This window comes from Microtus ochrogaster, unplaced genomic scaffold (genome assembly GCF_000317375.1).
Source record: "Microtus ochrogaster isolate Prairie Vole_2 unplaced genomic scaffold, MicOch1.0 UNK77, whole genome shotgun sequence".
Taxonomy (NCBI): Eukaryota; Metazoa; Chordata; class Mammalia; order Rodentia; family Cricetidae; genus Microtus; species Microtus ochrogaster.
The window spans coordinates 194,033-207,876 of record NW_004949175.1 but is presented as its reverse complement, the minus strand read 5'-3'; the positions used below and the strand labels follow the sequence as shown (position 1 = coordinate 207,876).

The 13,844-nt window shown below is 46.5% G+C and overlaps 1 protein-coding gene across 2 annotated transcripts in view; it reads right to left on the bottom strand.

Moving 5' to 3' along the window:
• The window catches only part of Fgd4 (FYVE, RhoGEF and PH domain containing 4), a 149,681-nt gene extending 138,888 nt beyond the window's left edge, over positions 1-10,793 (bottom strand). The window contains exon 1 of one of the 2 annotated variants that reach the window (XM_026777617.1): positions 10,738-10,793. Coding sequence is in view for 1 of the 2 variants with exons in the window: in XM_026777616.1 (XP_026633417.1) it covers positions 10,307-10,457 (151 nt within the window). In the remaining variant the exon portion in view is untranslated. Of the gene's footprint in view, positions 1-10,306; positions 10,636-10,737 lie in introns of those variants that run through there. The other variant, XM_026777616.1, reaches the window with a different exon arrangement.
• Between the last annotated feature and the right edge of the window lie 3,051 nt (positions 10,794-13,844).

Genomic DNA, 13,844 nt, shown 5'->3' with positions numbered 1-13,844 from the left:
TGAGACAGGGTTTTTCTGTGGCTTTGGAGCCTGTCCTGGAACTAGCTCTGTAGACCAGGCTGGTCTCGAACTCACAGAGATCCGCTTGCCTCTGCCTCCCAAGTGCTGGGATTAAAGGCGTGCGCCACCACCGCCCGGCTGTGATGAGTAATTCTAATAATAGTATCTAAAACTAGCAAAGGAAGACAAGCCTGTGAGCAATTATCTACCTTAGATTAACCAGAGCTTATGAGGCACCTTCTTATATGAGTTGTGTTATTATGTTATAATAATATAATACAATATATTAACATGTAGGGGAAGACACATGTTTTGGGGGGCAGGGTGGGAGGAGCCCACTTAAAGTCTCACTGGGAATCTATTGACCCTGACCTTGAGTTCACCCCTGTTCTTGCTGGCACTGTTACAGCTGCTGCAGCTGATACTGGACCCCAAGTTCTTGGGCCATTGTCTTAGCCACTGACTGCTCTATTGCTGTGAATAGACCATGACCAAGGTAACTCTTATAAAAGAAAGCAGTTAACTGTGGGCTTTTCAACAGTTTGAGAGTGTTAGTTCATGATCACCGTGGCAGAAAGCACAAAGGCATGGTGCTGGGGCAGTAGCTGAGAGCTTTACATCCTCATCTGCAGGGAGAGAGAGAAAAAAGAGAGAGAGAGACAGACAGACAGACAGACAGACAGACAGACAGACACTGGGCCTGATGAGGGCTTTTGAAACACAAATCCCAACCCCAGTGACACACTTCCTCCAACAAGGCCACACGTCCTAATTCTTTTAGCCCTTCCTAAACAGTTCCATTCCCTAACGACTAGGCATTCAACTATAAGCCTATGGGGTCATTCGCACTCAAAGTACTACAGCAATCCAAGGTGGACTGAAGAGCAGTGGCTCTCCGGCAATCCTCCAGACTGTCAGCATCAGACTGGGACTCCTGAGAGATGTTTCATGGACTAAGCAGACTCCAGGTTCTCCACCTTGCCAATATAAGCGCAGCCAACATTAGGCAATCCACCTCCGTGAAGAGGGCAATCACTAGGGACACTGAAAATCCATGTTGTGAACTATTTAAAGAGCCAAGAAAGATGCATTTATGAGGCTCCTGATTCACTGTTTGTGAAGGAATTTAGTGGCACAGTATATAATGTTTTGAACATTTGTAAGAAAGTAAGAAATATAATGATGCCGACTGGTTGCTATGATGGCTAATCTCTTTTGTCAGCTGACTACATCTGAAATTAACTAACACGCAAGCAGTTGGGCACAACTCTGAGGGATTTTTCTGGACTGGATTATCTGAGGTAATAAGACCCGCCCTAAATCAGGACCACACCTTCCAGGGGTAGCCTGCATAAAGGACATGGAAAAAGAAAGCTCTTGCTTTTTATCTTCTTGCTCTCACTCTGTCAAGTTCATTCCCTACTAATACTAGAGCCTACTTCAGACATATATTGACAATCATCTGAGACATCCGGCCTCACAGACTAGCTAACTCCTGGATTCTTGGACTTTCTGTCAGGAAACAGACATCATTGGACTAGTCAGATGATAGCCTGTAATAAGTCTTACATAGATGCAGATTAGATAGATACATAGATAGACAGATTTATGCTATCACTTCCGTTTCTCTAGAAACCCCTGACTACAGATTTTGGTTCAGAAGTGGGGCCCTTACTTGATCAGATTAACACATGTCCTGACATGTAGCTACTGATCTAACAAATGGTCTTTTCTCCATACCTGCTCACAAAGGTCACCAGAAGCTATCTGCTTTCGGTTGGCAAGGCCAGCAGTATACCTAACAGTTTTACCTCAAGAACATAGTAACTCTCCAGCTGTGTCACAACTTTGTTCACAGGAATCTTAACCATCTGTCCCTCCCACAAAATATCACATTGCTCCACTGTATTGATGGCATTTTGCTGACTGAACCAAGTGAACAGGAGGTAGCAACCATTTTGGACCCATTGGTAACACATACACATATGAGAGGATGAAAAATAAATCCAACCAAAATTCAAGGGCCTCAGTGAAATTTTTAGGAGTGCAGTGGTATAGAGAGTGCAGAGACATTCTTTCTAAGATGAAGAATAAGGTATTGTACCTGGCACCTCTCACCAGCAATACAAAAGCACAGCCTTTAGTGGCCTAGTTGGATTCTGGAGACAGTACATTCCTCACTTGCGTGAATCACTCTGGCCCATATATCAAGCAACTGGGAAAGCTGCTCGTTTGGAGCCTGGGATAGGAAGGAGAAGGCTCTTCAACAGGTCCAGGCTGCTCTACCATTGAACAATATAATTCTGCAGAACTGATGGTACTTGAGGTGTCTCTGGAAGATAGGGATATTGTTTGGAGATACTGGCAGCCCCCCATAGGTAATCAGAGAAGAGACCTTTGAAGTTTTGGAGCATGGCTCTACCACCATCTGTAGCAAACTATTCTCCATTTGAGAAACAGCTCTTGGCTTGCTATTGGGCCTTAGGAGAAACTGAACATTGACAACGGACCACCAAGTTACCATGCGATCTGAGCTGCCCATCATGAGCTGGATGTTACCTGACCCACCAAATCATGAAGTAGGGCAATGCATTATCAAATGGAAGGGGTATAGATGTGATTAGGCCAGAGCAGGCTCTGAGGACACAGCAAGTCACATAAACAGCTGCCCAAATGCCTTTGGTTTCTACTTCCATTACAATGCCATCTGCTGCCAAGCATGCACCTATAGCCTTGTGGGGTGTGCCCTATGATCTGTTGACTGTGGAAGAGAAGCCTTGGGTTTACAGATGGTTCTATGTGTTATGCAGGCACCATCCAGAAGTAGACAGCTGCAGCATTACAACCCCTTTCTCAAAGGGAAATCTTCACAGTGGGCAGAACTTCAGGCAGCACACGTAGTCATACGTTTTGTGTGGAAAAAGAAATGACCAGATGTGATTGTTCACTGATTGACAGGTTGTAGCCAGTGGGTTGGTTATGGACTCAGAAAGAGCATGACTGGAAAGTTGGTGAGAAAAATATCTATAGAAATATATAGATCAATCTCTCCAAATCAGTGAAGGATGCAAGGATACTTCCGTTCCATGTGGATGCTCATCAAAAAGTGACCCAGCTGAGGAACCAGTTCAGGAACCAAGTACATAGGATGACCCATTCTGTGGACAGTCAGCCTCTCTCCCAGCCGTCCCTGTCAGTGCCCAATGGGCCTATGCACAACGTGGCCATGGTGGCGGAGATGGGGCTATGCATGGACTCTCACTCACCAAGGTTGACCTGGTGACAGCTGATGCTGAGGGCTGCAAGTAGCAGAGACCAACACTGAGCCCCAGATATGGTATCATTCCCCAGGGTGACCAGCTAGTGACCTGATGGCAGATTGACTACATGTGACCACTTTCTTTGTGGACACGAAAATGCTTTGCCTATATTGGAGTAGATACTTATTCTGGTTATAGATTTGCCTTTCCCACACATAATGCTTCTGTCTGTGGACTCAGAGACCACCTTATCCACTGTCATCGTATTCCACACAGCATTGACTCTGACCTAGGAACCCATCACAGCCAAACAAGTGTGCTCAGAGAATCCACTTGTCTTAACATGTTCCCTGAAATCCTTAGGCAGCTGTCCTGATAGAATGATGGAATGGCTATAGTGCCCATTAGTAACGGTCACCTGGAAGGCTGGGCAGGGTTCTCCAGAAGTATATGGTTTAAACCAGCACCCAATATATAGTACGGTTTCTCCATCACTAGGAGTCACATGTCCAGGAATCAAGGCATAGAAGGGGAATAGTTCTACTCCCTACCACCCTCAGTTATCCCCTGGGAAAATCTTAGCTTCCTGTTCCCACAACATTAAGTTCTGCTGGCCTAGAAGTTTTGGTTCCAGAGGTGGTGTGATAGCTTGACCATGAAAGGATGGCTCATATATGTGGATGCTTAGTCATCAGGAAATTGCGCTACTTGAGAAGGTTTGGGAGGTGTGGCCTTATTGGAGGAAATGTGCCACTGGGGAGGGCTTTGAGGTTCCAAAAGCCCAACCCAGGCCCAGTGACTCTTCTTCCTGTTGCCCATGGATCCAGATGTAGGATTCTCAGCTCCTTCTCCAGCACCCTGTCTTTCTGCACCCCGCCACATTCCCCACCATGTTGATAATGGACTAGACCTCTGAAATTGTAAGCAAGCACCAATTAAATGATTTTCTGTATTAGAGTTGCCGTGGTCGTGGTGTCTCTTCACAGCAACAGAACACTGACTAAGACAGGACTCTTCCAGGAATGCTGGGCTTGGGAGCAATAGAAAGGAAGATAACAGGGTACAAGTTATCTGATAGGGAATATTTGAAAGGGGAGCTTTTGGGGGATGGGTAAGAGAGGTAAACAGAGAAAAAGGAGGGAGGAGAGTATAATAACAAGAGATGTCTGATAAAGACATAAGCAATCATACTATCAATTATTATCTAAAAAAACTATAATGTACCTAATTCTACCCATAAATAACATATTAGTTTTAACAAACATTTCTCATCTGGGCTAAACAATGCTCTCTTTAAAGACCAAAGGCCACCTAATGAAAACTAGACATAAAAAGTCCAAGGCTGTCCAACAGACTCCTAAAACATGCAGCCTATGGTTATTGCCTTCAGAGGTAGAAGGTGAGTTCTTACTGCTAAGGATACCATGCACTTCAGAAACAAAGTCCAGAGGCCACTGAGCCACAGCTGGCCTGAAAGCCTCCTCCTGAAGGAACAGCTTACATGGCACCAGAAGGCAGCACACAACCTGCTCATTCCTAAGCAGCACAAGAAAGAGCCGCGTTTATGTAGGACAAAGTCTTCAAAGCCTGTTTTTAAACCACCCATATAGCGAAAGTAAAAGTGGGAAATCTCAGTGCAGGCTTTCATAAACACTAGGCTCATAAAATCTTGTTTTTAAAGTGTCATATTATGAGTGCTTTATTCATCTGAGGTCCTTCAAGGAAGGGCCAGAGTCTTCATTAAACACTTTCCCTGGCACTTGTTCCCCAACTGCATGATCACAGTTCATCCAGTGGAGCTCTTCCTGCTTCCTTAAGGACCTTTACACTCCCTTCATTCCCCCTCCCCCCCACACACACTTTCCCAGTCAGTTCATGAACACACCCAACACCTGCAGCTGCCGAATATTACAGGAAAGTCATTCCTGTGGGAACTTACTAACCAATGGTCTTTGCGCTGTTTCAGTTTCTATGCTTCTATAGAAGATATTCCAGAATACCAACCACGTAACTGACTGAAACACCATTTCAACCATATCTGTTACACAACTTGGTAAAATAACACTTATATTTTTATAATAATTTTTACTTTTATTTAATATAACAAGAATATCCAAATCAGGCATTTTGGTATAAGCCTCTAATCCCAGCACTCAGGAGGCTACACAGAGAAACAAACAAAAAATTTCATACCCCGTGGCCTGATCAAGACTGTCACATAACAGTTCAGACCAATCAACTATTTCAAACAGATTTCAAACCAACCCTAAAGTAGGGGAGGAAGAATCTTCAAAGGCTTGAAACCATCAAAAAGAGACAGGATTGCTGCTTTCCAAGTCCTCCCCATTTTGCAGGGTGTTCTTTCCTCTGTGTGTCTGCTATGTGTGTGTTTCCTCACCCCCAGGAAACGCCTTCCTTCAACTGCTGATTCCCTGGGGTTTGAGATTTCTCTGCTGCTGCTTGTACATTACAGATTTCTTCCTGCTCTTTAATCCTTTAACTGGCAGAGAAAACTAACCTCATCAAGACCCCTACACCGCATCTTTTCACGACCCCTAGACTGCCTCCTGCAAAAGGAAACAAATTATATCCTTCCAACCTATAAAGACACAAAACATACACTCCTATTCCGAAACAGAGGAATGAGGGCATACTGGAAGAAAGACTGGACTGAAGGAAGACCAAAACCCAGCAGGGCAGGCGTCAGATCCCCTAGTGCGTGCAGTCCTGACATGCGCCACCTCCTGTCGTGCAGTGTCTGGACTTTTAGTTTCAAAGAGCTCTTGTGCTTCACCCTTCGGCTTTGCTGCCCACAACGTACATTCTTTCCCGGGCTGGTTCACTCCCTGTCTGCAGTTCTCCTGGTTAGAATGCTCACGGTTCTGGCATCTCTAACATCTTGGGGGCTCCACCAAAACCCAGGCTTAACTTCCACAGTTTCATGAAATGGCCTATCACAGCTTCACCGGAAATACACAGCCATGTATTGTCTGGCCTCAGCAGCTCTCTAAAACTTGGGGGGTAAATTCATGAGGCCCTTTTCTCTTGCATCTTTCATGTCCACAAAGCCTGTCACACATAAGCAAAACTGCCAAATTTGGCTGCCAACTTGCGGTGGACTCTCACTCCCGTGACTGCATTAGCAACAGTTTTTGTATGTTAAGGAAATTGCTTTCTGCAAGTAAACATCCCTTAGGTTTTCTCCCTTCACAAGTTGTAGTTTAGCTAAGAGCTGGTCTTACCCTGAAGGCACCTTCCCTACGCAGGAAATAGCCACTTAGCGGCATCTGTTCCTTTTTTCTCCAAACTGTACATTATGTATCTCTTTTAGCCCCTCTTGCTCTTCACCACAGAACTGCGTAAGAGTTGTCAGTGATACACATTCTGTAGGCTCAACATTATTTATGCTGACTTGAAAATTCCTCTGCCAAAGAAGCTAGCACAATTCTTTTTAATTCAGCCTCCCGTAAATTTTTAGGGCAAGGGCAGAAAACAGCCAGATTCTTTGCCAAGATATCACGTGTATGTAAGTATGGCCTCATGTATGGCCTTTAGACCAGCTCCAGTAGAAACCTTGCTCTCTCTGAAACCGCTCAAGCTGGGCCTCTGTATCTCCACCTCGGACTGACAGTCTGGACTATGAGTTCTAAAACCAGTAAGAAAACAGTCTGGAGAGCCAGTTGAGAAATGTAGACTATATTATTAAAAAAAAATAATTTCCAGAAAACAGCATCGGCTTCTTGTACCCACTACATGCAAGTGTTTTCAATGCCCGCAAAGAGGAAGCCTTTAGGGGCAAGGCCCGAAAGACTCAAGGAGCACAGGTTTAGTTGAAAATTCAATCCATCAACTCTTGGAAACTCAAAAAGATTTGACTCTGGGCAATCGCTAACACTCTTATCAGTCAATCAACCTTGTAGAATCTCTACTAACTGGTTAAACTCCACCACAAGATTTTTTTTTCCTGGAAACTTCCGTGTACAACAGAATGTTGTCATCAATGCAGATACTTCACAGATAACAGGAAAATAAAATAAATGAGCTACTTGCAATGAGAGTCAGCAGGAACAACACCGAGTAGGAAAGATCTCCTCAACCACTAGACCTTCAGATGCTCCGCTATGGGACAGGAAAAAGAGAAAGGCCCAGAAAAAGCTGGAGAGAGCCTAAAAATAAGATGGTAGAAGTATAAATACACCAGTAGTTACAATATAAATAAAAGCACCTAATAACAAAAAATCTTCCAATCTTACACTGTATATATCCCTTAAAATGTATGAATCAAATTATCTTGGGCTATTTTTTTTACAAATTTTTTAAATTTTAAAACAATATTTTCTCATTTTACATACCAATCCCAGTTCCTACTTCCTCCCCTCCTCCCTCCCACTTCCTGCACCTTCCTCCCACCCCACCCCACTCCCACCCATTACTCAGAGAGGGTGAGGCTTCCCGTGGGGAGTCAACAAAGTCTGGCACATCACTTTAAAGCAGGACCAAGGCCCGCCCCCCATATCTAGGCTGAGCAAGGTATTTCTCCAAAGAGAATGGGCTTCAGAAAGCTAGAACAAGCACTAGGGACAAATCCTGGTCCCACCGCCAGTGGCCCCATCAGCTGCTTCAGTCATATAACTGTCAGTCTGGAGTCAGTGAGCTCCCACTAGCTCGGGTCAGCTGTTTCTGTGGGTGTCCCCATCATGGTCTTGACACCTCTGCTCATATTGTCGCTCCTCCCCGTCTTCGACTGGACTCCGGAAACTCAGAGCTCATAATCATCCGCTGCCTACAGCGGATTGTGTGTGACGTAGCTTGTTTGTGTGGGGTACTTTAGAAATGTGCTAACTAACAGGTCACCAGCTCCCACCAACCCAAGAGCTAAGAATGTCACCAGGTAACACTTGAGACCTATTTCAAAGATGTCACCTGATGTTCCTGCTGTGGAATAAGAATTCATGGAAAGAGGCTGTATCCACGATGGTCATGTGACTGATTATCACCAGGAAGAAGTCCATCTTGAGAGGATAGTAACCAATTGACTTCATTTCTGTGTGTTGTGTTTTGTTTTCCTTATGTATGATACAGAATCTCACTACTTAGTTCAGACTGACTTGAAACTAGATCGCTTTACGGACTTTCAAGGCAGGACCACCTTCTTGCCTCTGCCTCCCATGTTCTGGATTACAGGTCTCAGTAGCACACTTGGCTGTCTTCTAAAACATACAACGTTTATTCGGGGGCTGGAGAGATGGCTTAGTGGTTAAGGGACTGGCTGCTCTTCCAGAGGACCACACAGTTGAAGTGAGTCAGAATGGGCAGTTATCCACAGAAATGTTCCTTTTCTTAAACGAGAAGCCGTGTCAGAGAAGACATGTGGGTACCAGGAGTGGAGCTCAGAGCCTAGGGCAGTAAGCGCCTAATTTACCTGCTGAGCCTTCTCTACCACCCATAGGCACTCCATTTCTTAAAGGGTCAGAGATGAGATTCTCTTATTTAAAACTTAAAAAAGGAAGAAAGGATAGCTGAGTGGTAGCCTGCTTACCCATGGTGCCCTGAGTTCCATCCTTGTCACTGAGAAAAGCAAGAGAGCAAACAGAACTCTTTCTATAAGCACAGCTGACTTAAGGAAATAATTTCTAGACTATACTGAGCCCCTGCACTCTTGATCACTTCTGCAAAGCATCTGAAGATAAACCAAGTGACAGCACTTCACTAACGCTGTAAGGAATCAGCCCAGCATCTGCCATGAAAAACACCGATGAACAAGATGCTATGACCAAGTACCTGCTTCCAAAATACAGAAGTCTATTCAAAGCAAGCTTCACTTACTAAGAAAACATTCAGATTGGTGAATCAGACCAAACTGGAAGAAATCTCAACATCATCATCAGTCTCCCACTTCTGCAGGAAATGAGTGTGCAGGAGTATCCATGACCCAGTTCCTTGTTCGGGAATCTTATCGCATCACGACCTTATCTAACACAGGCACACACTTAGAACACACCATCCATCACGATTTTCTGCTGTATACCTTCTACGGCTTTGTGACAAGGACTACACGGTACATTTACCATCCTCAACACTTAACCACATTAAGTAATTAAAGCTGCGTGCTCAATCATTATAAAATCCGTGAAGGTCAATAACAGAATGGTGAGAAGATTTCTTTTTAAGACTCAGAATTTACAAATGTAAACACTTGTTACTGATCTCTGAGTGCCTAACTTTTGCCCTCAGGAAGGTAGGAAGCCTCTTCTGAGAAGGAAAGCCAGGGAACCAAGGTCAACCGAAGGAAGGAATTTAGCGAAGCTTACATAGCAGTATATAGAAAACTGGCTGTATAATTCCTAGTAAAACTTTTTGTAAAGACACACCTTTACTTTTCAAGAACGGGTCATTTTCTTGCTAAAGAAGCTTTGAGAGAAAGGACAAACTAACTAGGAAGCTCGTCTAACCTGCAATTAACTAACCCCGAGGTTGCTTTCACTTCAGGAGAGAGGGTGCCATCAACGTTGCAGGAGGCTGGCCAAATAGCCCCCTCCTACCCAGCCAAGGCACACCCCTACCAGCCCACCCAAACAATGCAAACCATGCCCCCACCACGAACCCCTGCCCACAGCACGCCCCCGACCAATCCACCAATTCAAGGCGCGCCCCCCAACCCTCTTATCCAAGGCACGCCCACTCACCCAAGGCACGCCCCCCACCAAGCCACTAATCTAAGGCACGCCCCTGACAGTCCACGCACCCACGACATGCCGCCCCCCACTAACCTACCCATCCAAGGCACGCCCCCACCAGCCCACGCATCCACGGCACGCCCACTCACCCAAGGCACGCCCCTCACCAATCCACCAATCCAAGGCACGCCCCCCTCCAGTCCACGCACCCACGGCACGCCCCCCTCACTAACCCACGAATCCACGGCACGCCCCCCTCACTAACCCACGAATCCACGGCACGCCCCCCTCACTAACCCACGAATCCACGGCACGCCCCCCCACCCAAGCACCCTCCGCACGAGCCCCTCCCCATCCACCCACGCGTACCTGCGGCCTGGACCGGGACTGCGAGGAAGCCAGCCCGCCGCGAGGGCGGCAAGGGTCTGCTCCAGGGCCGCGGGATCCCGGGCGGCAGGTAGGCGCCTGACTTCCGCCGGATCGCCACCCGCCTGAATGTGTAGTCGCCCTGGCTGTTCATGGTGGCCTGCGGTCACTGCGGTCACTCCCCGGAAGCCGCGGCCCACGTCCCGGCCGAGCGGCTGCCAGCGCCCACCGCTGCCCCCGCAGGCCTCGCTTCCCGTAGGACCCGCGGGCGGCGGCCCAGGTCACCTCCCCGCACAGCCAATCGCCAGAGCGCAGCCCGGACCCGCCCGAGAGACTCGGGGGACCGGCGTCACCCATTGGCCCGGGGCAGGGCCGCGTGCACCTGCCAGGCTCACCTGGACCCCAGAAACGCCTCGCCCGCTCCGCTCACCTACCGGCCACGCCCCGGGAGGGCGGGAGAACAGTCCTGCCCTTTACCACACTCCAAGGGCCAAAGCCTCTGGGCCGCGGTGCTGAGAAGGGTAGGTGAGGGAACTAAGCTTTGAAACGGACTGAGGAGAGCTAGCACTGCCGGGCTAGGCAGGAATTCCAGCCGTGTCCACACCGCCGCTCTTTAGGAAGAACCTAAACAGTGCCGGGAGCACTGTCGGAAGGATAAGGAAGCACACCTTTCTGCCTAAAGGGAATGAGATTTATTCTGGTGTCCTTCTGAGTGACCATGACTCCGGAAACACAGATTTAGGTTATCCCAAATTCCGTTTTCCAACGTGGAAGGACTATTAAAGTTTCACAGAACAAATGAAATCAAGGCAAAAATCAAGGGAAGTAAAAAAATACATTGGTAGGTATTATCAGAGATGCAGTTACAAACAAGATGGAGGGTTTTTTTCTGTGTGCCCTGAGATACTATCACATGACATTTTAGCCATGGGGTTGCTAGAAGTCAGTGGGTCTACTAAGTCCACAGATTCCAAGGGTTTTTAATCTAGGGATGTTAGTTTTGACCCAGAGGTAGGCAAGAGGTGGCTGTTCCCGTGGACAAGGACATTCGCCTCTGGGCTGCAACATTCCAGTCTCTCCACAGTACCGAGATTCTAATCAGCAGACAGATGTTCAGGAGTTTTCGTCCACGGAGTAAACGAGAAAAAGAGCCCACATTCACGGATTCGGAGCAGCACAAGACCCATTTATCATGACCACTGTTAAAAATATCGCCATAAGAAAGTCAAGAGAGTTGTGAAAGCGAAGCAGTTTTAATCTGGAGTTCTGCAGCAAAGGGACCTAAGCATAGAGAAGAGGCCAAAGTAGCTGGCGTGGCGATCTGGAAGCAAGGCAATGGCTTTTAAAGTCCCCAATTGCAATAAACGCTTGTCCCATCTACCCATAGACCGGGGCTTGCTCTCCTTCCAAATCCCCATCTTGTAAGTTTAGGACAGTTTATTTAATAAGTAACTTGACCCCCCACACTGTCCCCTTCGTTGATCTGGGCTGTCACATAACAGACTGCCCATGCTTGCAGCTCTCCAGAGCTGTGAGGTAAGCTGACTTCAGCCACCAGCTGTGTGTGAGAGCGACAGATGCCTCGGGACACCTGCTTATCTGCAGCTCGTGAACTTAAGCACACCTCATACTGAAAATGAGCCAGAACAACTCATTTCTTACACTGCTTTCAGGAAGTTAGTGATAATGCACTAATGTACTTAGATTTCTTTTACATGCCAGGCATACACATATATATGCATATGTGCAAGTCCATATAAACACACATATACAATATATATTATATATGGAAGAATAGATGAGAATGCCTATGCGTTGGTTTACAATGGTGGCAGCCTGTAGTCTTTGCTGCTGGGGAAGCTGGAGCAGGAGGGACTGTACATGGAGACTGCTTTTTCGTTTCCCAGCCACCCGAACCCGAATAATCGCACAAAAACTATACTAACTACAACACTGTTTGGCCAAGGGTTCAGGCATCTTCCTAGCTAGCTCTTATATCTTAAATTAACCCATTTCTATTTTATATTTTACCATGTGGCTTGTGGTAACCAATAAGATACTGGTGTCTTTCTTCAGCAGCTTCATGGCATCTGCCTGACTCTACCTTCTTTCTTCCTGCATTCAATTTAGTTTTCCTGCCTACCTATATTATGCCTTATCATATGCCAAAGAAGCTTCTTTATTGACTAATGGTAATAAAGCATGTTCACAGCATACAGAGGGGAACCCCATATCAAGGTTCACTTGAATCTAGGAGGCTGAAGTCAACCTGTGTGAGACCTTGAATGTGTGTCTGTGTCTCTGTGTGTCTGTCTGTGTGTGCGTCCGTGTACGCGTCCGTGTACCTAATCATTGCCCTGTGTACTAAGAGATTGTTCTCCTAAACCACGGAGACTGGAAGGAAAAGGGCACATTCAAGTTCTCCAGCTCAAGCAGTTTCACAGCTGTTACGTTAATTTTGGAAGCCTCCCCCAAACTACTTCAATTAATCCGACACCCAGCTTGGTAAAGTGTAGCCCCATGATCTAGCTCTTTTCCGATTGACTTTTTCAGTTTCCTTGGCTTCTGTTTCAATAAACATACCCTTAAAAGAAGTAGCTATTTTCCCAACTTATGATTACCATTATCGTGGATGTGTTTATTTATATTTGTGCATCGGTGTTGCTGACGCTCAAGCCTAGGACTTCCCACATCCTAGATAAGCATTCTACCTTGGCACTGTCTCCACAGCCCTATTGTTAATGTATCTATTCTGGTCTTGTTTAAAGGAGCATCCATTTCTGGGCAATTGCAGTTTAATGTGCTGTGCCACGAAAAGGGAATTTAATTATAAATGAATCCATTGCTAGACCTCTTGGTGCAGACCTATGGGTATTATCTGCTGCTTGAAGGGCTAAGGCAGGGTGGTCACAGCTCAAAGTCAGCCTGGGCTGCAGAGCACGGTCAAGGTCAGCCTGGTCACTTACCAAGATTCTGTCTCCACAAACAAATATTTTCCTGAGGGCTGGAAATATTGCTCAGCGGTGGAATTCTTGCCTAGTGTGTCCAAGACCCTGGGTACCATCTCTAGCACAACAAAACCAAGTAATGCGCAAAGAGCTTTTGCCTCCTTGTTTGGTGAAAAGCGTCACCTCAGCCCCTAACATCCTTATCCAAAAATGTCTGGAATGTTTGATTGGGGGGGCTTCACCCCAGGTCCCTGGCATTCATCTTGAAATGTTGGGTGAAAAGGTCCATTTCAAAGCTCCCTCTCCTGGGAGTTGCCTCAGTCCAAACTCCACCTCCGAGAAAGCCCGCCAACCAGTGACCCCTCCCTAGGAAAGGTCAAGACCACTTCCACAGGCTATTTAAACTGTTCCCCAGAGAATAAACAGGTGGTCTCTCTCTTTCCCTCTCCTGTGATCATTTAGGTTCTCCCACCTCCCCTCCTGTTTTCCCGGGGGGGGTCACCTGGGAGTGCTAGTGTCCATTAAACCTGGACATCTTTTAATTTGGTCTGATTGGGATTATTGTGTCAGCAGAGAGGATTTTTTTTTTTTTT